Source organism: Balaenoptera physalus (genome assembly GCF_965194825.1).
Source record: "Balaenoptera physalus genome assembly, chromosome: 2".
NCBI lineage: Eukaryota > Metazoa > Chordata > Mammalia > Artiodactyla > Balaenopteridae > Balaenoptera > Balaenoptera physalus.
The window spans coordinates 121,489,894-121,516,102 of record NC_138883.1 but is presented as its reverse complement, the minus strand read 5'-3'; the positions used below and the strand labels follow the sequence as shown (position 1 = coordinate 121,516,102).

Below are 26,209 nucleotides of genomic sequence, written 5' to 3'. Positions count from 1 at the left end.
AGTACATTATTAGTTTTCTAAGGATTCCAATTCAGTATTCTAAGATTTATTTGCTTTACAATATCAACACAGACACATGATGATAGTTTGAATATTTGAATATCCAGAGTTTTCGAGGAAGCCTAGTGCAACACCAATGTTTTGTTTTCTTAGTTTATGGTTTTCACTTGATGCCACTTTTGCTTTTTAATTATAAATTAGTTTAGCTTCAGCTTGTTTTAATTTGATGTGAGTTGTTTGGCTGATAAGTTTTCCAAAATATCAGATTATAAAGCTTGTGTTTAGTATACAAAAATGGAACATTTATTGCAGAAGCAGATGTATATGTAATCCCCACAGAATTTGCTTGTGTAATGACAATTGTGTTGTCTCTGAATTTTGTGTTTACATGATGATGGCACTGAATTTTTAGCATTTTAAACAACCTGCAATATATAGTTGTATCATAAAACTAGTGGGCTATTATGTTTTATAGGATGTTTTATAATATAAAATCATACCTATAATCTCACTCTGCAGATTGTTCATTTTGTTTCACTCCAATTTTTGATCACTAAACTCTTTGAGAGCCAATACCTAAGTGTCCTAGTGGCCAGATGGAGAAGGAAAAAACTTGTTAATACAACAGTGACATGACATTTCTTGTCTATCAGATTGGTGGAACTTTTTTCATTATCATGGTATCCAATATTGGCATTATTGAGGAAAAACATGATTTGGTAGCATGTATTAAGAGCCTTAGAAATGTTCATTCTCTTAGACCCAGTAATATGACTGAGCAGTGTATCTTAAAGACATTAACCAGATCAATAGAGGTGGAATAGTGAGAGGGTGGAGAGAATTCAGGACCTGCCTGAGGGAAGAGAATGCAGAGGGGCCTAACAAGGCCATTGGGAGTCAGATTCTGGTTACAGATAATCCAAATCAAAGTTTGTCTTTGACACCCTAAAGGAATGAGACATCAAGAATACGCCCTAGGGCTGTAAAAAAAGCCCTGCTACTTGGAAATTAGAAGTGAAGCAGATAAGGACCATATCTAAAGGGAGAAAAGAGGCGATCTCTCAATTGGTGGTTGATAGCGGTTTGGGAAACCACCAAGTCAATCAATCAAGGTCACTAACCAGAGTGTGCTGTATCCTGGGCGGGGGCACAGGGGGAGAGGGAGGTGTGTATGGACAAAAACAGACCAAGTTGCAGACATGAGTTATGTCTAGAACTCTCCAGTAGAGAGAGTGCTCTGTACTACCAGGTTCTGCTTGGTTGCAGACGTATATCAAACTGGCTATCAGAGCCAGGTGCCTTTGACAATTAAGGTCACCCAGCCAGCCTGGCTGTTATGCCATGATTCCCAAGGCAGCCTCCTGATAATCATGTGGTGCTGCACTTCCCTGCAGAGGGAGAATCCACTGATTGAACTACCTAAATAAGGATTCTGATCCAATTACCAGTTCTATTTCTCAGTGTAAATGAATTACTTATCACACCAGACCTGAACTGTGGTCACCTCAGCCCCAGGGGTGACCTGTTAGGGCGGCCTTCACGCTTCCTTTACATCTTGAGAATAGAAAACTCTGCACTGTGCAAGAGCTTAAACTAGAAGTTGGGTGACCAGGTCTGGTTGAGGCTCTGTGCCCTCTAGACTTCAGTTTCCCCATCAATACAAGGAACGTGTGGACATAACTGATAAATTACACAGTTTCACGTTCTAACATTCCAGTATCCCGGGAGAGCCAGGTCCTGTGCAGAACGCTGCCAGGCCAAACTCCCAGGTCCTCTGAGCGGAACTCTTGCTGTTTGGGGGGACACGATGGGTTTGAGGCCACCTTGGCCACGCTTGCGAAGCCTCTGGGATACGAATTTCTGTTCGCAGCCTCTTAGGCAGGCCGGGGACGGGGCTGAAATAGCCCAGCAGGAGGGAAGGGAGGGCGAGGAAAGAAAAACGAGGACACGAATTCTACCCAGACAACTAGAATCCTGAGATAAGGCCAAGAAGCCTCCACAGCTACGTGGACTGGGAGGAACTGCAAGGTGCCACTCAAGAGCTGAAAGCCTGCTAAATGGCTACTCACCAAAGGGAGGGGCGGGGCGGAATCTGGAAGAGCCAATCATAAACAAGAAATCCAGTTTTGTAGTGAGGTAGCCGAGTTCTGACTGGGGTGACCACCGAGAGAAGGCGGGGCAGGATTGCAGAAAGACCATCCGAAACCCGATCTCGGAATTTCTGTTCGCAGCCTCTTAGGCAGGCCGGGGACAGGGCTGAAATAGCCCAGGTCGGCCTGGACGGGCCTCGCCTTCCAAGAGTCTGCGCTGATTGGCGGCGGTGGGATCTCGAGGAGCCAATCAGAAGTCAGGACTCTCGGTCCCGGACGAGGGGCGGACCCAGGAGCTGTGAGTCAGGCGAGACCTCCGATGTAGAGCGCAGGACTGCGGCTAGAGTCCCTGGCTGCTGGAGAGCGGGAGTCACCTCAGGACCTCGGGTCGTTGCGGGTGAGCTGGGTGGGGAAAGCAGAGACGAACCCCAGAACCCTCTGGGAGGCTGGCCCAGAGAGCAGGGAGGCTTGCTGCAAGTCGGGCCAGGAGTCATGAGCCTCGGGCTTCTCCCGTCCTTGATCCACGTCAGACTCGCTGCGTAGGTGATGCGCAAGTCACCTTCCTCCCTGGATCGCACCTGTAACCCAGAAGGGCTGGGTTGAGATCCCAGAATTGGGGCGAGGGACCCGAGAAGCCATCTGGTCCAACCCTGCCAGACCTGTGTGGAGACCCTGACAGAGGGGAGGTACGGCGCCTGGCACTCACGGCCAGGTGTCTGGTGGGAACAATTTCTAGGGCTCGACTGGACCTCACTAACGTAATAACGCTCTGAACTTGTGCGTCCTCCTCCTCCCTTATTTTCCTGACTCTTCTGCAGCCCGCTCGCCCACCACTCTTTCCCTCTCACCCAGAAGGAAGACACTCACAGCACCCGTTGTTGTTGTCTGAAAGACTACAGATTCTAGTTTCCCTGCCTTTCTGTTTCCTGATCCCCTTTGAGGGTAAATGGCCCCATAAGCCTATTGAGTAAAGGCAACCCTCCTTTCGTTAGTTCCTCTGATATTTAATAAGACTCTGGGCTAGAGTCTGGGCTGGGGATACAGAGATTTACTGGGTATAATCCTTGCTCTCCAACCTTGGAAGGACATAGAAAGAATTGCAGGTCAAGAAGGGCAATTTGGAAGACATGCTAAGGTAGAATTTACTAGACTTGGTAACACTTTGAGAGTGAGCGAGGGGAATCAAGAATGACTCCTGTTTCTTTTCTGGCATACTTTACACAAAGTGCAGCGTTTAAGGTCCAGCTCCCCTGGTTGTAGGACAAAGGTTTCGAGATTCTGGCATAAGCCCTGGAGTTGGAAAACATTTGCTTGCTGAGTGCTTTCTCAGAAGCCAAGTGAAACACTGTTGGCAGGAAATACAGATCAACTACCTACAGGATTTGAGGTCCCTTCTTTGCCCCCTCCACCCATACAAAAGACATTTGGCTAAGACAGATATCTCTTAACATATTTCTCTGTATTTACTTACTTACAGCAGCTGACTTGATCTGTGTCATTAGTTCCATAATTTGGAGTCTTTGTAGACAAAGAAAAAAAGGCAAATTTAAGCTCAAAAAGACAGAACTTTAGAAAGAGAATGTTAGCACTAGAAGGGATTTTTAGGGATGACCTAGTCCAACTCCCTTTTAGAGGAGATGTGAATAGTCCAAAATTTCAGAGGCTAGGTATAAAATATGTTTTATTTCTCCCAGCAGAGCAACTCTTTTCTTCATTTAAAAAAAAATTGTGGTAAAATACACTTAACCAGCACAACTTTTTCTTACACCAGGCTGTCTTTTGATGGCTAGAGCTGCCAACATTGCTTTACATTGCTTTAGAAAACAAGGGCGCTTCATGTAGAGGCTTAACAAACCCCATTCAAGAATGTTATAGAAACATTTTCTAGACTGGAAGGCAGATTGGCCTTCACTAACTGCCTCTAAGGGTCCTTCCAACTTTAAGTATTTATAATTCATATCAAATTCAGAATTATCCTGATAACTTTAATGCTTTAGGATTTGAAAAATTACTCCAGGATTTCATCTTGAATTTAAAGCTTTAGTTCATATTACATTCTGAATATGGGCCTTACACCTGTTTATAAATCTCCAGAAGGAATGTTAAAATCCCATGTGAAGTCTTAAGCCCATATACGATGTGACGGGATATATTGGTTCCCAGAAGTTTCAGGTGCAAAGATGGTTTCAAACCCCATTTAGACTTTGTCACATGTCTTTAGTAAACAAAATCTGAACGACTTAATTTGCTTCTGAAAGCAAATGCACTGGTCAGAAAGCAGACATGAGAAGCAATTGGCAAGAATGCAATAACTATAACAGGTGGTGGAAACCTACAGTGGCACAAGGGGCTATGCAAGTTTAGAGGCAGGAGGAATCACTTAGGTTAGGAGGATCAGGCAAGGAGGAATGGGGAGGGGACTGGCATTTGGGGTTTATACTCTTATCACTTGAGTCATCAGGCTATAGTCTTGGGGCTGAGTCAGGGAGGGGGTCATATAGGAGAGCCCTAGTGTACCTCCCTGAATTTTATCCCTTTCCCTTCACTGGAATAAGTTGGACTTTGGCTGTCATAGATCTGAAGTGATTAGACAGTAACAGGCATATGCTCTGATTTGGGGAGCTCTGAGAAAGTCCTAAGACCCACCCCACCACCTGTCCTAGCCAGTCTCTCACAAAGCCTTTTTTTTTTTTAAGGTAAAATTTATATACAGTGACATTCACAGATCTTACTCTGACCTAAGTTTTAAGCTAAGTTTTGGCAAATGTTTACACCCATGTAACCAAAGCCTAGTCAAGATACAGAACGTTTGCCTCCCAGAAAGTTGTTCCCTCATGCCACCTTCTTGCCAGAAGCAACAGCTGTTCTGATTTCTGTCAACAAGAGCTGTTTATGAGATTCTTTTTATATAACATTACATCCTTTGAACAGCAATCTAAATTGCACCCTAAAATGCAACCCATCCCCAAGATGTTATTAATTATTTACAATTTACTATGAAGGAAGGATTGGAATAAAACTATTTTGGGAAAAGGGGGAAGCGAGATTGCAAGGATTTTAAATATTTGGGTCCTAAAGGATATTCAGAAGCCTTACATTGCCTTCTATATATATATATGCTCAGGAAATATGCCAAGTATGTGCAGCAGAGGGTGGCATTATCAAGGGGAAGAAAACAGTCTCCCCCATCCTATATATCCAACTCATATTTACTAACTCAATTCAAATCCATCTTCTCAAGAATATCCTTAGGCTGTAGTAATTTCTGTCTCCCCTGAATTTCTACCACAGTTTTTGTAGATATTAATTTCATAGGTCATAAACTCAGAAGCACCTTTACTTTTTGTAAGCGACCTTAATTTTTATTTTAAGCCCCTATTCTGCTTAACAGTAGAAATTTTATTCTTTACAATTTAAGGTAAACTCAGTCACTCCAGTGATAATTCAGTCATTTCAGGTTTATACTCAATTCAGTGTTTTCTTTGGCATTCTATCAGTTTATCACTTACTGCCTTATAACTTGTTTTGAACAGCTTTTATGTTTTTTTATTATTTGGGATATCTGTGACTCTGAGTTGACTTTTCAGAGCCCTCTAAGTGCATTTCCTGTCTCCCACAGCACTTCACGTGATGCTTTGCACATCAGTACACCCTTCAAAGTATGTGCAATAAGCTAGATGATGACCTTTATAATTTAACACAGAAAAGTAAGATCACTGTATTTGAATTTATATTTTAAACCAAAACTGATGGTAATATAGTCCAAAGTACATAATTATGGATTAGGAGTCTAGAGTGCTGAGTTCTCACTGTAACTTTATATATAACTTTGGGCCAGACACTTAACCTCTCAGGACCGAACTTCCCCCTTTAAATAAAGTTCATGGTACTGGGAGGGGTGGAGGAATTGGTGATACCAAGGTGCTTTCCTGGTCTTCATTCTGTCCCTGGAAACATACCTTTTGCTTGCGAGGTGAGTTTAGAAATCATTTATGGTACAAGGATTTTTATTCACTGCTTTTTTATCTCATACACTCATTTGATCTTTTTAACTTTATGAGTGAAAATTCATAATCAAGAGAAGTACAGAATCAGTACTGGGAAACATTATTGGTCTGTCTAAGAAAAATATTTTAAATAAGTATATTCATTATATGTCCCCTTTCTAGTTTATTTGTTTGGGTTTTTTTTTTCCTTAGAAATAATGTCAAGTGGAGATGGTCAGCAATCACAGGCTCTTACCAAACCCACTTTCAGTGAGGTACAAGCCTCTGCATTAGTGGAATCGGTATTTGGATTAAAAGTTTCCAAGATCCAGCCACTTCCTAGCTATGATGACCAAAACTTTCATGTATGCATTTCAAGAACCAAAGACACTACAGATGGCCCAAATGAGTATGTCCTCAAAATAACCAACAGCGAGTCAAGCAAAACTCCAGACCTGATTGAAGTGCAGAGTCACATCATCATATTTCTGAGAGCGGCTGGATTTCCAACAGCCTCCGTGTGTCGTACTAAAGGAGACAACATAACCTCTCTCATGTCAGTAGGTACGAGACTACCACTGGTCGTCACCTGTCCATGTGCATTACTGCATTTTGGCTACACGTAGAAATATCAAGAACAGGTACGTCATTCCAAGTGTAGACAGGGTTACTTTTTCAGCAGTTGGGAGAAGCCACAGCATCACCCAAGTAGAGACTGGGGCTGTGATTCAGAAGTGGTTAGAGCCTGGGTCTGGTGTAACTCTTCTGCCTGGGAAGGATCTGATGGATGAACAACTAAGGGGACATGTGGAAACTAAGGGAACTTTTATTTTTAATTAGGAAAATAATTAAATATTTTTATTCATCAGATCAGCTGTATATTTCAGTGCTGTGATCTTGTAGAAAGAACACAGAATCAGGAATTTTAGATCCCAGCTCTGTAATTACTGTACATGTGACCTTGGGTGCACAACTTAAATTCTTAAGGAACCCTCATCTGTGAAACTTGGTTCCTCTCAATTCTAAATGCTAAGATGTATCTTTTTTTTTTTTTAAGGTGTATCTAATAGAGTTCTCCAAGCAGCAGTTTGTCCCTAAAGAAGCTTGTGATTCTGAAACACTCATTTCTTTATCATACCTTCCTCGATTTTAAATTTATAAAAAATGTTTTTTAGGCCTTCTCTTACCAGAGCAGGTGATTTGTGTTTAGAGCTAAGGCCAGCAGACTTGGGGCCACAGTTATGTTAGTATGTAAATGGCTGGTCCCAATGTTCTAATGTCTGTCTGTTGTACCTGCTTGCTTGATCCATTTGGCCCTGCTTCACAGAATCCTGCTGACTTGTCCTAGGTTAGCGTGTTTTTTCTTTTGTTCTGTATTATTCTTTGCAATAGTAATTGGAAAGGCAGAATAGCTTCTACTCTTTTTTTTTTTTTCAAGAATAATTGACAGGATATATACTTCCATCCATCTAGATAGCGGCTCTGAAATCAAAAGCTACTTGGTGAGGCTGCTGACTTATCTCCCAGGAAGACCTATAGCTGAGATTCCCATCAGCCCCCAGCTATTATATGAAATTGGAAGGGTAGCTGCCAAATTGGATAAAACACTGGAGGTAAGATTTGAGGTTTTATTTTGCTTATAAGAATTTTTTATTTGTTGGTTTTGATTTATTTTATTTTAAATACACCTAGGGTCAGACTCTCTTTTTATATGGCGCCTCTTAACATGTGTTAGGAAGGAAATAGTGTAGTAGATGCATACATTTTATGACAGTAAAAGATTTCTTTCTGCCCAGGTCTGTACTTTACTAGTGTATTAGCAAGATTACCTACATCTTTAGAAATCCATGGTATTCTTTATGCTGCTCACTGAAAACAGTCTGCATTCACAAATTAAATCCTGAAGTTTTCATCCAGATAAGACGTAGCCAGACCTCTATATGAAGCAATAGCTGTGTTACAAATGGATTGAAATGACTTGTGTTAAGGATGTTGTGGTCCTATAGAAATGGTACCTTGTTTGACAAATATTTTTCCAGACCTACCGAAACATCTTCATTTAATCAACAAATGTTCACTAAGTACCTCTTCTATGGCAGGCACTGCGGGGAAGGTAAAGACTCCTCTGTCCTAGAGGAGTGTGCTCCAGGGGGACAGATAGACACTTTCTTGAAAAAGCAAACCACAGTTTGTATGAGTAAAACACTTCCAATTACTCACTAAATCCTAGCCAGTCTACCTCTCAAATGTCTCTACAGTCCATCTTCTTCTTTCCATTCCTGCCTTGACTATCCCTCCCTGCATTCAGGTGTTTTTCTCCTTCAATGTATTCTTTATACCAGTTCAGAGTTACTTTTTAAAATTACAGATCTGACTATGTCAGTTCTATTGTTAAAACCTTTCGGTGGCCTCTCACTGACTTCAAAGTAAAGGCCAAGGTCCTCCGCGTTCCTTTCAGACGAGGCACTGTGTGGCCTCATCCCTGCCTCTCCCCTGCTCAGTCTCATTGTCCGTGTCTCCCTTTTCATACTTCTCTTACCACCAGAATAGAACTTCCCGTCATTCCCTGAATGTGCCTTTCTGTTTCATGCATCTGCGCCTTTGCATATGCCATCTTCTCAACCAGTAATACATTTTCCCCTGCTCTGCAAAATTCCTACTTATCCTTCAACACACAGCTCAGGCACCACCTCCTCTGTGAAATCTTCCCTGGACCCTTCTTTCTCTTCCCAGGCTGTACGAAGAGGATCACTTCCTTCTCTTTGCTTCATCGGAACTTGTACATCTTGTCAACCCATATGATTTGGTGGGTTGACTGGCCTCTCTGCTCTTCTTGGTGTTAATTGGGGTCACTCATGCAGCTATATTCACCTGGGAGTTCAGCTGCGGTGCTTCAGATCCTCTCCATGTGTCCTCTTCTCTTCACCTGGTGTCTCATCCTCCAGGATGGCCTTGAGCATCCTTACAACACAGCTGCTGGCTTCCAAGAGAGAGTGCCAAGAGGACAAGCCCCAGTGTACAAATGCTTATCAAGCCTCTGCTTGAATCATGCTAGCTCATATTCCATTGGCCAAAACAAGTGACATGTCTAATCCCAAAGTCAACCGGGAGAAGCTGCATAAGGGCATGCACACCAGGAGGCATTGTTCATAGGGAGCCATGAGGGTAACAGTCTATCATGTATGATGTTGTAATTTTGTTGCTTGTGCTTCCTGTTACATATGCTACATAAGAAGAAATGACCTTCTTAAGAAATTGGTCTACATCTTAATTACTCGTCTTTTATCCTTCATGTCTAGCAATGTCAAACACATAGTAGGTATTCAAGGAGGGCTTCATAAAAAAAAATTTTTAACTAAAAAAAAAACTTTTGAGCTAGTTCTTAGAAGTTTCAAATCCATCAGTCAGTCAGAGAAAAGGAGGAAGGGTGCTCAGTGAAAGGAAAGAGCATGAAAAAATCATGGCAGTACAATGACTATGTTCTAGAACCTCTGAATAATTCACTGTGGCTGGAGTATAGGGGTTAAACCTGAGAGAGACAGGGGATAAAGTTGGAAACATAAGGTGGAGTCAGATTATAAAATATGTTATCATATATGACACTAAGGAGTTTGAATTTTGTCTTATTTGCTTGCTCAGCAGGGAGACTTGGAGGGTTTTTAAACAGGAAAAAAAAAATCTAATTTATAGCCCTCTGAGGGCCAATATGATAGGTAGATTGGCAGAAAGCCAGAATGGAGGCAGGGAATGCATCTAGGAAGCTAATGCAGTAATCAGGAAAAAGCTGATTGAGGGCTTGAACCAAGAAAAGGTTCAAGATATATTTAAGAGACAGAGCCAACCAAATTTGGTGACTGATTTAATGTTAAGGGTGTGAGAGAGGAAAGGACTGAGCAGGACATGGACTGTAGCCTGGGTCTGCTGGGACACAACTCCATTCTAAAGTAGGCAGGGCTCTCCTCTGGTAGCAATCAAGTGGTTGCCTCCACAGCCTGGAACAAAGGACCAGAGGGAGGGGAAGGGGGAAAATATCAGAGATGGGGTCTAGAAAGTGTTGAGATCTGTGGAAGCTGAGGCTTCCTGCCGTACAGGAAAGCAGATCAGCCTCTACGCATTTCACATGTGCTCCATTAGTACCCGGTGGGATCAGCCTGCCTGCTCCCACTCCCTGATTCTGTCCACAATTTTTTTTCCTATCTGGTTGGTGCTTTAGAGAAAAGAGTAAGGTAGAGCCTTAAGGAGATTTAAGTGAGAGATGAGACAGGGCTGAGAACACTTTAACAATAAGCTTTAGGAGATTTTTAAAATTCTCTCTACCTTCATAGACTTGATATTTATAGTCTTCTGGGAACGAGGGAAAAATTCTTTGCTACTTTATAGTAGAAGTGTATTTCTTGTAGGCAGCATATACATGACTCTTGCTTTTTTATCCAATCTGATAATCTGTGACCTCCAGTTGGGATGTTTAGACCATTTACATTTAATATGATTTTTTATATGGTTAGGTTTAAGCCTATCATCTTGTTATTTGTTTTCTATTTGTCACATCTATTCTTTATTCTCGAATTTGCTTTTTTTTCTGCCTTCTTTTGGTTTGTGTATTTTTTGTGATTTCATTTAATCTCCTTTGTTGGCTTATAGCTATAACTCTGTTTATTTTAGTGGTTACTTTAGGGTTTATAGAATACATCTTTAACATCACAGTCTATCTTCAAGTTATATCACTTCATGTATGGTATATACACCTGACATAGTATACTTCTGTTTCTTCCTTCCTGTCCTTATTCTATTGTTGTCATACCTTTTACTTATACATTGTTATTATTTTTGTTTAAACTTTCAATTATCTTCTAAAGAGATTTAATTAGGAAAAAATGATATATTTGCCTATATGGTTACCTTTTCCAGTGCTCTTCATACTTTTTGTAGATCCATATCATTTCCTTCTACCTAAAGGACTTCCTTTAATATTTCTTGCAGTGTGGGGCTGCTGGTAATGAATTTTTTCAGCTTTCTTATGTCTTTGTTTCACCTTCATTTTTGAAAGATGTTTTCATTGGACATAAACTTCTAGGTTGACTGTCTTTTCCAACGTGCTTTAAACACATTGCACTACTTTCTTCTCCTGCATTGTTTCTGACAAGAAATCTGCTGTCAGATGGTTCCTCTGAACGTAATATGTCCTCTGTGTGTGTGTGTGTGTGTGTGTCCTTAAGATTTTCTCTATCTCTACTTTTGAGCAATTTGATCATGATGTGTCTTGGTATAGTTTTGGTCATGTTTCTTGTGCTTGGTGTTCATTGAGCTTCCTTGAGTGGATGCAGTTGAAGCAGTTTGGTGCTTTTGTGTCTTGCTTTCAATACTTGCTGGGTGGGACCAGGGCTGGGTTTAGTCTAGGGACAATTATTTCCCGCTATTAATGCAAGACCCTTCTGAGTTCTCTACCCAATGTCCCATGAACTATGAGTATGATTGGTGGGAACAGGCGCTATTTCTGACCCTGTGTATCCAAGTACTATTCCCTCTAATCCTTTCAGGTGGTTCTTTCCCCAGCATTGAGTAGCTTCCTCATACTCATACACTGATCTGCCAGATTCTCAAAGGGAACATTCTGCAGGTCTCTAGAGTGCTCTCTCTCTCTTTCTGTAGCAACCTGTTTTCTGGTCATTTATCCTGCAAACTCTAGCAGCTTTGGTCTTCCTAGATGCTCTGCCTCCTCAACTCAGAGAGTTCCCTGGGCTCTGCCTGGGTCTTCCCTCCCTTCACTTCCACCTCTATCAAGGCCAAAATCTGAAACAAACTCACCTCGTTTGTTCTCCATCTCTCAGGGATCCCTGTCCTTCATTGCCTGATGTCTAGTAACTTTAAAACTATTGTTTTATATATTTTGTCCAGTGTTGTAACTATTTCAACCAGGAGGGTAAACCCTGTTACTCCCTCTTGGCCAGAAACTGAAATCTATATTACACTCAAAATATTTAGTATTTATTTACCTTTTTATCCCCAAATAGAAATAACTCTCTTTTCTGATTAAAAGCCCTTTCAGTGACTCATTAAAGAAAGTCAGATAAACATACAAAAAAAAATTAAAGTTAATAGTAATCCCATCACCCCAAAATGAGTCACTAACCTATACATTCTGTGAGTCTGAGACCACACTATCCCATAGTTAGTGCTCAGTAAATGTTTGTCAATTGAAAGACTTTTCTCTATGTTGACAATAATTACCATTTCACCTTGCACTCTATTTGTTTATTCAATAGATATTTACTGAGGGTTTGGTTAGTAAATGTTTAAGCATTTCTGTCGTAATAGTTTTCAGTTAATTTGGGGCAAATCCATTTGTGGACATCCATTAAAAACATCAATTTCTGAACATTAATATAATTTGGATTGGGGTAGGCTCTCCTAATTAAGTGTACATTTAGGAAATTTTCTTCATATATTACTTTTATTTAGAAAGACCTTTGAACGGATTGGAAGGCTCAGGAAAGTCTCTCTACCATCCTCAGAATCCAATCTACAAAATGAGCTGTTGAGATGAGTGTCTGTTACAGAGGACTTCTTTATTACTGATTTTTCCTTCTACACTACCTGTGGCCTTTATTAATATGCCCGTTGCCATTGAGGTTTCAACTTTTGCTGCTAAATTCTGAAATGGAAAATACAGTTCTCAGGGGGAGATAGCACCACATTATTGCTGACAGTGAGTTCTGCTGTGTAGTTAACCATCTGCCGCTCTGCTGTGCAACTTATCTTAAGTTGTCTCGCAGGGGACAGGGGAGTTATAGAGGAAACCAAGAGAAGCATTCCTCACTAGGTATTATAATGCATTTTATCATGCTTTATTCCCATTGTTCATCCCCTCACCTAACCTCCCCCCATGCCTTTGCAGGTGGTAAGTTTCTAATTTCTGTATAAGCACTAGGAACCACGGAGTCTGCACAAGATACCACACAGGTGCAGAATTTTAATCCCAGGGGTGTGGCAGAGGCTGTGACTGCTCTGCTGGGGATGTGGCTGGGCCATTGAAGCTTCCAGTGGCTGGGCAGGCCTGGGGGACCCAGAGTACAAGGAGCCCAGAGTCCAACGCAGTTCTGGTTATTGCCAGAATTGAGTGTTCACAAGTGAAGGGACCAACTGATCTGTACTGGAATTTGGTTGCTGCTTGGTTCACAAATGGGCTGGAGGTCAATCTTAGGAGATTCATTTAAGTATAAGAAAGAAGAAAATATAGGGTGGGCTTATGAGTATGAGTGTGGTCAGAGCTTCATAGCAGAGAAAACAAGGTGCTTGAGAAATGGGAATTGGTGTGAGAGGTAGAGTGAGGAAGCTGAAAAGAGGTAGGCTTAGATAGGCTAATAAAGGGTAATGATTAACGTCAGAAACTCAGGTTGGTGTGCTAAGGAGCTAAAGGATGGAAAGGCCAGAGAAGCCAGGCACATAAGCTGCAAGGTTCACATTCAATAAACATTTATTTAGAACCTATTATGTATGAAATCTTTATTTCATGTCTTAGTTTATCAACAGATGACTATGAGGTTGGTATTTTTTAAATTTTATTTTTTTGAATTATAGTTGATTTACAATGTTGTATTAATTTCTGCTGTATAATAAAGTGATTCAGTTATACTTGTGTATATATATATATTCTTTTTCATATTCTTTTCCATTATGGTTTATTACAGGATATTGAATATAGTTCCCTGTGCTATACAGTGGGACCTTGCTGTTTATCTGTCCTGTATATAATAGTTTGCATCTGCTAATCCCAAACTCCCAGTCCTTCCCTCCCCCACCCCCCCTTCGCCTTGGCAACCACAAGTCTGTCCTCTCTATCTGTGAGTCTGTTAATGTTTCATAGATAAGTTCACTTGTGTCATATTTTAGATTCACATGTAAGTAATATCGTATGGTATTTGTCTTTCTCTTTCTGACTTACTTCACTTAATATGATAATATCTAGGTCCATTCATGTTGCTGCAAATGGCATTATTTCATTCTTTTTATGGCTGAGTAATATTCCATTGTATACATGTATCACATCTTCTTTATCCATTCATCTGTTGATGGACATTTAAGTTACTTCCTAGGTTGGCTTTAGGTTGCATTTAGGTTGGCTATTGTAAATAGTGCTGCTATGAACAAAGGGGTGTATGTATCTTTTCAAATTATAGTTTTGTCTGGGTATATGACCCGGAGTGGGATTGCTAGATCATATGGCAACTCTAGTTTTTTGAGGAACCTCCATGCTGTTTTCCATAGTGGCTACACCAATTTACATTCCCTGTGAGGTTTGTATTGATACCTGATCTTACTGTTAAGGAAACTAAGATCTGAGATATTAAGTGATAAAGCCAGTTGAAACCCAGATCTGTCTGATTCCAAGTCCAGATCCCAAGTATTCTTCCCACTACTCCATACCAGAGTGGGATGCACGGGGTAACAGTGCTACCATTTTAGAAACTGACTCGGAGCCTTCCCTGAATGGACAGTTGCTCCACTGCAAACCCAACAAGAGTGTTATATTTTTCCTTCTTTAAAAATAAAAGTAATATATGCACATGGTAAAAATATCAGTACTGAAGCAGTACTGAAAGGTGTAAAATGAACCTTTTTTCTCTCTACCATCATTTTCATTGTTAGTTCCTTTCCAGTCCTACTCCCCAGAAGTCACAACTCCTAACTATTTTCAGTGCTTTCTATGTAGAGTATTTTTGTGATCCACAGTGACATTTAACACAGCAGATGGTCAGGAGATTCAAAACCATGTCATGTGAGGAACAACTGAAGGAACTAGAAAGGTTTACTCTGCAGAAGAGACTGAGGGGCAGAAGTGCTGTCTTCAGATATCAGGAGGACAGTCATGTGGGAGAGAACTAATCCTGTTCCCGTGGCCCCAGAGGTCACAGTTGGAACCCATTGCATAGACACTATGGGAGAGGCAGATTTTAGCTCTGCAAAAGAGAGAACACAGAGCCATCTCAATAAGGGTAAAAAGTACCTCCTGCAGGAAGTATTCAAACAGAGGCTACATGACCACTTAGCAAGGACATGATAATGGTAACAGGAGCATCAGGGGGAGGTTTTCAAACTCCAGGTCATGAGAGTGGGTGTTAAAATCAATTTAGAGGAACATTTTTAAAGAAATAGAATAAAGTGAAAAATCTCAGAATACAGCACATGTAAGGTTGTAAGTATTGTTACAGAAACATTTTTCCCCTGGGTGCGTGTTACCTGTATACCAGGTTGCAATGTAAAACATATTTCTTACTGCAAGTCATGGTCAAAAAAATTTGAAAGCTACTCCACTGGGTGGACACCAAGACCCCTTCAGGCACTCACTGTGTGAAAGAGGTCTGGACTGGAGTCTGCAGACCCGGGTCCTCCCTCAGCCCCATTGTGGCAACTCATCATCCTTCTCTGAACTTTTCTTCATTTGTGCAATGATGGTCAAAGTCATTTAGAACTTTAGATAGAGTGGTCAACATCTAAAGGCCTTTCCAATTCTAGAATTTTCTATGCTAAAAACATTCATTTATTCAACAGATATTGCTTGAGCAGTGCCTTCTATGTGCCAGGCACTGTTCTAGATGTGGGGATACAGTAGTGAACAAAACAGGCCCAAAACAAGCTCCTGACCCTCATGGAGCTTATGTTCTAGCAAGGATAGCAAGGTAAGTAAGGGAATCATGGTGACTGTTAGACAGCATTTTGTGCCAAGTGCTTACAAAGAAAAAATAAGCAGAGAGGAGGGATATAAAATATTGGAGAGAGGGTTGAAATTTTAGATGGAGTGGTCAAGGAGTCCTCCCCCAGAAGTTGATGTTTGAGTAAAGACCTGGTAGAAACGAGGGCATTAGCCATACGGATTCCTGGGGTCCCCAGGAGGAGGAAACAGCAAACGTAAAAGGGTGGGAACGTGCCTGGCATGCCTTGAACAGCAGGGAGGCCAGTGTCAGTGTGGTTAGAGGAGAGTGAAAAAAAGTTGTTGAAGATGAAGTCAGAGAGGGAGCAGGGGGCCCAGTGCAGAGTTCTTTAGAGCTGCCTCCATTCCTTTGGTAGGCCGCAGATAGTGACACCTGTCTTTGCCCAGTTGTGAGGATCGGGGAAGATGGGAATGTGTTCTCAAAACTATGAGATCCTCTAGAAATATGATGTTATTACCACTTTGTGGATTAAGGTAAATGGAGCAAGTCAGTGACCATGAGAGAATGCCAGCTCTTTCCCTAAGGCACACCCAGCCCACCCTTTGGAGGGTACGGACCTCTCCATAGTGGTTGTGCTGTTAAGAGTCTAAGAGGTTCTTTGCTTTTGATTTAGAAATTCCATCACCCAAAGTTAAGTAGTCTTCATCGGGAGAACTTCATCTGGAATCTGAAAAATGTTCCTCTTTTGGAGAAATACCTGTATGCCTTGGGCCAGAATCGGAATCGAGAGATGGTTGAACAGGTTGTTCAGCTGTTCAAGGATGAAGTAATGACCAAATTAAGTCATTTTCGAGAATGTGAGTATTCCCCCATTCAAATCAGTATTTTTCTTGATTTTTAAATTGTCAAATTTCAAAGCATCAGCAAAGTATGGAGGTACAACTTAGCTTTATCAAATCTTAAAACTTTGTCAGATTTGCTCCTGTTGCTTTTAAAGAATAATACTTTCACTTCCCTTAAAATTGCTACATTTGAAGCCCCCGCTAATCCCTTAAAATTGCTACATTTGAAGCCCCCTCTAAACTTTACATGATTCTACCTCTCCTCTCCCTACTAAATTTGCATACATGTTTAATATTACTACATATGTAGTAATTCATAAATTATATTTATGAATTCATAAATTATATGTATTCATAAATTACCTACAGTAGTATTTTGCATGCTTTCAAACTTTAGATAAATGGCATCACACTGTATATTATCATTCTACAACCTGCTTTTTTATTCAACATTGTTTTTCAGATTGATCCATTTAATATGTGTAGTTCTAGTTCATTTAGTTGGTTAGCTTTAAACTGATGAATAATATTCCATAGTGTGTGTGTGTGTGTGTGTGTGTGTGTGTGTGTTCCATAATTTATTTTAATGTAATATTTTTGGGTCTATCCTCTTGTTAATGGAATTTTAGTTGGTTCCTTTTTTTTTTTCTGTATAAATGATGCTGCAATGAGCATGCTAGGGCATAACTCCTTATGCACATGCACAACAATTTTTTTTTTTTTTAACTTTTTGGGTTTATTTATTTATTTATTTATTTATTTATGGCTGTGTTGGGTCTTCGTTTCTGTGCGAGGGCTTTCTCAAGTTGCGGCAAGTGGGGGCCACTCTTCATCGTGGTGCGCGGGCCTCTCATTGTCGCGGCCTCTCTTGTTGCAGAGCACAGGCTCCAGACGCGCAGGCTCAGTAGTTGTGGCTCACGGGCCTAGTTGCTCCGCGGCATGTGGGATCTTCCCAGACCAGGGCTCGAACCCGTGTCCCCTGCATTGGCAGGCAGATTCTCAACCACTGCGCCACCAAGGAAGCCGAACAATTTCTTTAGTGTGTAACAAACCTTCTGACCCAGAATGAAGTACTGGTCAAAAGGCAAGGAACTGAGGAGGCATTTCTAGCAAAGCCAAGGATAGGCTTTGCACATCCTTTTTGTCCTCTGCTTTCTGTAATAGTCAGCTTAGGCTGCCATTAAAAAAACACAAACGACTGGGTGGCTTAAACAACAGAAATGTGTTTCTCATAGCTCTGGAGACTAGATGTCTGAGATCAGGGTGCCAGCACGGCCAGGTTCTAGTAAGGACTCTCTTCTCTCTGTGTCCTCCTCACATGGTGGAGAGAGAGCCAGCAAGCTCTCCAGTATCTCTTCTCATGAAGATACTAATCCCATCATGAAGGCCCCACCCTCAGGACCTCCCCTAAACCTAATTATTTCCCAAAGGCCTCATCTCCCAATACCATTGCACTGAGGGTTAGGGCTTCAACATATGATTTGCAGGAAACTCGGTGTGGGGGTGTGAGCGGGCACAGTTCAGTCCAATAGCACTTACTTTGTGTAAACACAATATGGTTAAAAAAAAAAAAAAAAAAAGGAGTTGATTTTTTTCCCCCTCAAACCTGTTTCCCCCTCCCAGTCATCTTCATCCCGTTAAAATAGTACCCACCATTCGCTTAGTTTATCTGACCAAAGACTTACAAGTCATCAGCTTGACTTTGTTCTTTCTCCCACACTTCACATCCAGTCAAATTCTATCAGTTCTAACTTCAAAGAATACCCTACTTCTAACCCTGTTCCCCACATTTACTACCACCACTTGGTCCAAAATACCATCATTTCTCAAATGGATTATTGCTGTAGCCTCCTAACTGGTCTCCCTGTCCCATCTGCCTCCCTGCAGTATATATTCACTTGTGTCTTCCCTTTTTTTTTTTTTCTTAATATTACTTCTGTAAGATTATCCACGTTGTTGCATGTGGCTATAGCTTATTTTAACTTTTATTACTGTAGAGTATGCGATTCATAAATATACCACACTTTAGCTATTCTACTCTTCAAAGATATTTGAGTTCTTTCCAGTTTTGGTCTGTTAAGAACAGTGCTCTGTGAATATTCTTGTGTCTCTTGGTATACATGTTCATGAGTTCTTTGGGTATATGACTTCATGAGCTCAGGGGTAGGATTGCTAAGTCATAGTTCATGTCCATTTTCAGCTTCAGAGATAATGCCAAACAAGGTGGCATTATTAATGCCAAGGTGGTTGTATGACTTTGTACCACTACTAGCAGAGAATAAAATTTATATTCCTCTACACCCTTGGTACTATCAGACTTTAATTTTTGCCAATCTGATGTGTGTGTAATGGTTGCTTATTGTGGTTTTAATATACATTTCCCAATTATTGGCCATTTGGATATATTCTTTTGTGAAGTGCCTTTTCAAGTCTTTTGCTTGTTTTTCTATTGGGATTTTTTTCTCATTGATTTTAGAAGTTCAAAATATTTTCTGGATACAAGCCCCTGGTTGGTTATATGTGTTACAGATATTTTGTTCCATTCTGTGGCTTGTCTTTTCACTCTCTTCATGATATGTTTTGATGAATAATCCTTAATTTATTGGTTTCAAATATATCAATCTCTTACCTCAAGGTTAGTGTTTTCTGAAAAACTTTTTCCCTACCTGTGGTCATGAGATATTACCCTATATTATCTTCCTAAAGTTTTAGTTTTTTGCCTTTCATAATAGGCCTATAATCCATCTGGAATTTATTTTTATATATGGTGTGAACTTTTCTTATGGCTGATAAATTTTCTCACCAACATTTATTGAAAAGCCATGTTTTTCCTTTTGTTTTCCAGTACTACCTCTGTTGTAAATCAAATATGTCTTTGGACTCTATTTTACTCTATTGGTCTATTTGTCAGTCTCTGCACCCATACCACACTGTGTATCAGCTAGGCTAGGTCATGCTGCAGTAACAAATAACCCCCAAATTCTTGTGGACTATAATAACAAAGGTTTAGTTCCAACTCAAGCTGCAGGTCTATCATGGATTGACTAGGGCTCTGTGTTTTCTCACTTTGGGATTTAGACTGATGGAACTTTCACCAACTGGAATGTTGCTATGGGGAAAGAAAATGTAGTAAATTGTACACTGGATCTTAAAGCTTCTGCCCTGAAGTGATATCATTTCTGTTCATATGTAAGTGACCAAAAAAAGCTGCACGGCTGCATACAGCTTTTGGGGAAGCAGGGAATTGCAACCCAGCATGTTCCTAGAAGGAAGATAACTGGAATATTTTTGAGCATCCCTAAAGATTACCGTAGTATCTTAATTTCTTTAACTTTTAAAGTCTTCATATCTGGTAGAACATGTCCTCCCACCTTCTTGTTCTTCTATAAGAGGGTCTTGAGTATTTTTGGTCCTTTACATTTCCATATCAATTTTGGAATCAGCATGTCATGTTTAAAGACAAATTTTGTTGAGATTTTGGCTAGATTTTGGCTAGAATTGAATCTATATACACATTTGGAGAAAATGGGTATATATATTTATATTATAAGATTGAGTAAGATAATCCGTGAACATTGGTCTACCTCTCCATTGATATAGATCAATAAAAGATATATATGATGAAATTTTTGATTATCCTTTTACTGTTGACTTCTACTGTAATTGCATTATGGTCAGAGAACATATTTTGTATCAGTGCTGTCGAGTAGAATTTTCTTCAATGATGGAAATGTTCTGTATTTGTGATGTCTAACACACTAGCTTTTGTGTGGCTACTGAGCACTTGAATGACTAGTGCAACTAAGGAATTGGATTTTTTTATTTTATTTAATCTTAATGAATTTAAATGGTAACTTGTGGCGAGTGGCTATTATGTGGGACAGAGCAGCTCTATATGAGTTCATTACTCTGAAATTTGTTAAGATTTACTTTATAATGAAGCATTTGGTAATTTTTAAAAAATGTTCCCTGTGTGCTAAAAAGAATTTATTCAGTAGATGCTGGGTACAGAGTTATGTATATGTCCAGTAGGTCAAATTTGTTAATCATGTTGTTTAAGTTTTCTATACTATTGAGTTATCTTTTTGTCTGCTTGTTCTAATAATTATTAAGAAAAGTATATTTAAAATCTCCCAGTCTGATTGTGGATTGTCTATTTTTATTTGTATTTCTGTCAAATTTTGCTTTATATATTTCAAGGCAACATGCATATAAAATTTGAATTGTTGTCTTACTAGGAAATTGTATCTTTTATCAATATAAAGTAGCCTTCTTTATCTCTGCCATTGTTTTCTGCCTTAATGTCTACTCCATCTGACATTATATAGCTATCCCATCATATTTTGTTCTCTTGATTTTTTCTCTTTTCCATTTTTTCTTTTCCTTTTCCCCCTTCTTTTGAGTGAATTGTTTTTGTGCTAATTATTTTTGTCTTTTTTTTTTTTCTCTCTCTCCAGCAGTTTGAAAATTATATACTCTCTATTCTTTGAATGATTACCTTAGGAATTCTAACATGCGACTTTAACTTATCAAAGTCTGATATTATTCAAGACAATGCAAGGACCTTAAAATACTTTCATTCCATTTATCTCTTTCCTGACACATATGCTGCTGTTTTAGTAAACTTTAATTCTATATTTTTACCACAAAAGACATTATTATTTTTGTTTTAGAGTCTAGTTTATTTAGATTTACTTATATGTTCCCTTTTAATCTTCCAGCACCCCAAACCTTCTGTCTGGAGTTATTTTATTCCTGCCTGAAATACAACCTTCTGAATTTCCTTTAATGCAGTTCTCTAATGGTGAACTCTCTCTGATTTTGTCTGAAAATGTTTTTTATTTTGTCTTCGTTCCTGAAGGAGATTTTCACAGCCTATAGAATTTTAGATTTCATGGGTTTAGAATTTTAGAATTCCACTGTCTTCTAGCTTCCATTGCTGCTGAGAGGCCAGCTGTCAGTCTGTTGCTTTTGTCTTTTTCTCCTTTGGGATGCTTTTCAGATGTTTTCTTAAAATAATTTTCTTTCTTGATCTACTCAGGTTTCTCAAATCTGTGTGTGGACATGATCTTTCATCATTTATGGAAAATTCTTGCCTCTGCACCTTTCTCTCTTTCTTCTCCTTTTGAGACTCCAATTAAGCTCATGTTAGACCTTCTCACTGAATCCTCTATGTATATTACCTTCTCGTGTGTGTGTGTGTGTGTGTGTGTGTGTGTGTGTGTGTGTGTTAATCTTTTTCTCTGCCCGTGCTGCATTTTCGACAATTTTCTAGTTTATCGATTCTCTCTTTAGCTATGTCTAAACTCTTAAACCCAACCATTGTGTTTTTAATTTTTTCATTGTGTTTTTCAGTTTTAGAAGTTCTTCTTGATTATTTTTCTAGAGTAACTGCCTTGTGGCCAGAGAACATACTCTATATCAGCACACAGGGAAATAAGGTACCATGAGCAAGAACAAGAAACTGACTATAGACACTGAACCAAAGACTTCAGTAACTACAATGATCAAGCACAGAATATAGTCACACAGCAGCCTGGTTTGGCATTTGGTTTCAAGGCTATATTTTGTCCTTCTGCCTCTTTGGACCTGCAGTAGTCTAAACAGTGGGTTGTAGCAGATTTTGTCATCCTTTTAAGAGTTGGGAAGCCCTCATCACTGCCTCCAGCTTCATGTGGTGAGTCTGTTTCCCAACCAGCAGGTAGCATTTTAAGTTCCTTCTCCCAAAGGGGGAAAGCACACTGCTGATCTGGAACACAACAGACAAACCTGTGGCTTTATTCCTGCTCACTGCCCTGCTTGTGCTTGGCATTTCTATTCTGTTTTTAGTGTATAAATCTATCTTTGTTTTGAGGCTGGCTGTATATTTATTGTTTTCTCTTTTTACTTTTATCATTGCTATGTATATTGGGGTTATCAAAGAATGAATTCACTCTGCCATCTGGATCAGAACTCTTTCTTTTCTTTTGTTAATTCTCAAATTCAACAAATTTTGTCATTTTATTCCAAGCATTAAGTCGCTGTATCATTTCTTAATAGGCCATTGGACATGTGAAGAGAAGCAACAAAATGAGAGAGGTTCTTGCATGTACAGATTGCATTAGTGAAGTAACATTTCATTGATTCTAAAACGCCATTTGACTGTACAAGATATCCAATTACTTTATGAACCTCTAGGAAGAAAAAATATTGCCAGTGAAACTATGACATGGCATCAATTGTATGATGAACCCCAATATCAGAAGCATGTAGTTTACAGTAATATTCATTGCTTTTACAGGCCACCAACTGTGCCATATCATTTAACATGAATTACACAATACTAACTCATATAGAAGAAATCAGCATTATATTTAGAAGCTAATATTGTGGACTTTCTATCATGTACTTATTATAAAGTACCTGACTCACTGCTTCAGTAGGCATGGACATCCCCATCTCCTCCTAATCCTCACTCAGAGGTTTATTTATTTATTTATTTATTTATTTAACACATTTATTTATTTATTTATTTTTGGCTGCATTGGGTATTTGTTGCTGCATGCAGGCTTTCTCTAGTTGCGGCGAGCAGGGGCTACTCTTCGTTGCAGTGTGTGGGCTTCTCATTGCGGTGGCTTCTCTTGTTGTGGAGCACGAGCTCTAGGCGTGCAGGCTTCAGTAGTTGTGGCACAGGCTCAGTAGTTGTGGCGCACGGAGTTAGTTGCTCCGTGGCATGTGGGATCTTCCTGGACCAGGGCTCGAACCCGTGTCCCCTGCATTGGCAGGCGGATTCTTAACCACTGCACCACCAGGGGAGTCCCCTCACTCAGTAGTTTAAATCAGTGCTTCTCAAACTATCCATGGTAAAAGTTTGGGTTTTTCTCCCAACCCACTGCAGCCTGATACATGGCCCTACTGTTCAAGATTAGTTCACGGCTCACACCACATATGACTTACCATGCACATTTGACAACACCCAAACTGGCCTATACTGTTAATGAGATAAGGCCCCTGTCATACTCTTTGATGAAAAATCACTATGAAATTATCTAAACAGTCTCAATTTCTGTTTTTATTTCATGCAGACTAATAACAGTTTGTGGGCCAGCACTAGCCACAGGCCCCCCACTTCGAGTGGTACTGACTTAAAATAACATCACCTTTTCCAGTAATCAAAAGACTGGGGACATTCGGAATTACCTTGTCATCAGAAATTTCTTTTAGAAATCCTAGGTTAAAATAAAGGCACATCTGGTTCATTCCAGGACTCTTTGCTTCTTATAATAATATGAATACACACACACACGTAGGTGTGTGTGTGTGTGTGTGTGTGTATACAGTTATTTTCCCTTTACTTGGCTCATAGCCAAAATCAGGTGTTCACAATGACTACAGTCTCCATCTTCTGGCCTTGTATTGATGAGAAGCAAAAGCAAAAAACAACCACCAAAATTAACTGCTTTTATCCTTTTCAGAGGAAATTATTTTATTTCAAGAAAAAGAGGGATTAGCTCTTTATCTCTGACTGCTTATCAAATTATCTGAATGTCCATACCTGAGGAAGAGAAAAGGAAAGAGAATGAACTAGGGTATTGAACAACTGTTTTTACTTGGCTTGATTTTTCTCCTTTCAGGTATCAATCATGGAGATCTTAACGACCATAACATTTTAATAGAGTCCAGCAAGTCAGCCTTTGGAGATGCTGTATATCAAGTGTCTGGGATTTTAGACTTTGATGACATGAGCTATGGCTACTATGTGTTTGAAGTGGCAATCACCATCATGTACATGATGATTGAAAGCAAGACTCCTATACAAGTAGGAGGTCATGTCCTTGCAGGGTTTGAAAGTGTAGTCCCACTGACACCTGTGGAGAGGAGTGCTTTGTTTCTACTTGTATGCAGTCGTTTTTGTCAGTCACTTGTCTTAGCTGCACACTCTTGCCAGCTATACCCAGAGAACGAAGAGTATCTCATGATTACTGCAAAAACTGGGTGGAAGCACTTGCAGCAAATGTTTGACATGGGCCAGAAAGCTGTAGAAGAAATCTGGTTTGAAACTGCCAAGTCCTATGAATCTGGGATCTCCATGTGACCAGATAAAAATTCACACTAACTTGGGTAATTAAAAACCAATAGGACCAAATCTAATTCCATAAAGGGTTTCCCTGCATAGTTAAAGATGAATTGATGAAACATTGCAATGCACATGAAACCACTAAGGTCTTCTAGCAATTTCATGACCATTTTTTAAACCTAAGAAAGTACTACATGAACAAGCATGTCTTTCTATGGGTCTCACTTGCCTTGTGTATCAAACGTGTAGAGTGATATTCTGAATCAGATAATCTCTCAAGGTCTGTTGCAGCCCTGAGATCAATGATTTTTTTAAACTTTGAAAGGAATATATATATATAGACATATTCACATATTTTAAATAAGTGTATGTAACACGCAGACCTAGTTAACATACCACCAACTCTATGAAGCCTTCTCCCATCTCTTTGTTGTCCAGAATCCCATTGTACCCTGTCTTCTGTATGGCACATCACTTGGTATCATGGATGATGGTTGTGTAGTCATCTAGCCTAAGAGCTATTTGAGGGCAAAAACTATGTAAAACTTTTTTTGTCTTTCATCTCTTCTTACACCCGGTATAGTGTCTTTCCCATGGTCTTTAAAAATATTTACAAAATTAATGTATCCTAGAAGAAAGGCTGGAGAAAATAAGGCACACATAATGCCTTAGGAGGAAACACAGATGGTATTCATAAGAGAAAGCTTTAACTTGTTTGAGAGAGCAGTTGAAACTGTAACTCCACAGATAGATGCCAGAACTCACTGGAACTGCAAGGAAGCAAATAACACACCCAGGCAAGGCCACTAACTCCTGAAGTACTGAAATAGTTTTCACATCGATACTAAGAAAGACCCTAAGCGGATATTTTTAAATTCTCTACAATTTATGTTTCTTTTCGTATGAATATGTAATATTGAAGAACATAGCTCACATGTACTTGACTTTAATCATACCACTGTATTTCCTTCACTGATTTCTCTTCATGTCCCCCCTTAGTATGATATAGTAAATAGCTGTTTACTTCTTGTCATTTTAACCCTCCATTCTCTACAGATGACTCAAGTCTAGAACCCTGGCCATTCAAACACCTTCTCAGTAGTTATCTCTTTCAATATAAATGAGAACACATTGATTCTGTATCTCTCCATCTAATGACCTACCTATAGAGCTATCTATACTCCCCAAACTAGGTCTCTCTCTGAATTTTCTTGTATCATTCTTATATTCACCTTTAACTTCTCTGCACCTCAATTTCCTTATCTGTAAAGGTGAAGTAGTACCTATCTTATAGTGCCTGTAGTACCTCATAGAGTTAGTTGTGAGGATTTCTTTAGAAATTAATGCAAAGTTCTTAGCACAGGGCTTGGCACATAGAAAAGACTTAATAAATACTTACTAAATGAATGAACCAGGTTACCCAAACCCAAAATATTGGAGAAGTTTTCTTTTTGCCTCTCTCATATCCAATCAGTGATCTGATTCTTAGGAATCAGAATTTTAGATCAGTAAACGATGATCAAATCCCTGTCCTTCCTGCCTTACTGTTTAACAATATATAATAAAAACAAATATTTATTGAGCA

The 26,209-nt window shown here is 39.7% G+C and overlaps 1 protein-coding gene and 1 long non-coding RNA gene across 4 annotated transcripts in view; one reads left to right on the top strand and one right to left on the bottom strand.

Moving 5' to 3' along the window:
• Nucleotides 1–26,209, bottom strand: part of LOC309656371 — a 214,753-nt gene that overhangs the window by 55,644 nt on the left and 132,900 nt on the right. The window lies entirely within an intron of this gene.
• HYKK (hydroxylysine kinase) lies at nucleotides 1,912–26,209 on the top strand. 3 transcript variants are annotated; one of them, XM_082452678.1, is made up of 5 exons: nucleotides 1,912–2,487; nucleotides 6,290–6,640; nucleotides 7,550–7,689; nucleotides 16,400–16,583; nucleotides 24,182–26,209. In XM_082452678.1, the coding sequence occupies exons 2-5, from the start codon at nucleotides 6,295–6,297 to the stop codon at nucleotides 24,640–24,642; spliced, it is 1,131 nt and encodes a 376-aa protein (XP_082308804.1). In that variant the 5' UTR covers nucleotides 1,912–2,487; nucleotides 6,290–6,294; the 3' UTR covers nucleotides 24,643–26,209. The 3 variants fall into 3 exon arrangements, with proteins under 3 accessions (XP_082308804.1, XP_082308806.1, XP_082308805.1); XM_082452680.1 differs by lacking the exon at nucleotides 24,182–26,209 and adding an exon at nucleotides 19,647–24,098; XM_082452679.1 differs by lacking the exon at nucleotides 1,912–2,487 and having other exon boundaries at nucleotides 6,579–6,717.

Excerpts from the sequence above, each read along its gene's own strand:
- HYKK (XM_082452678.1), top strand. The coding sequence starts at position 6,295 with ATGTCAAGTGGAGATGGTCAGCAATCACAGGCTCTTACCAAACCCACT. Across the intron at positions 7,690-16,399 it reads AATTGGATAAAACACTGGAG|AAATTCCATCACCCAAAGTT; the intron begins GTAAGATTTGAG and ends CTTTTGATTTAG. Across the intron at positions 16,584-24,181 it reads ATTAAGTCATTTTCGAGAAT|GTATCAATCATGGAGATCTT; the intron begins GTGAGTATTCCC and ends TTCTCCTTTCAG.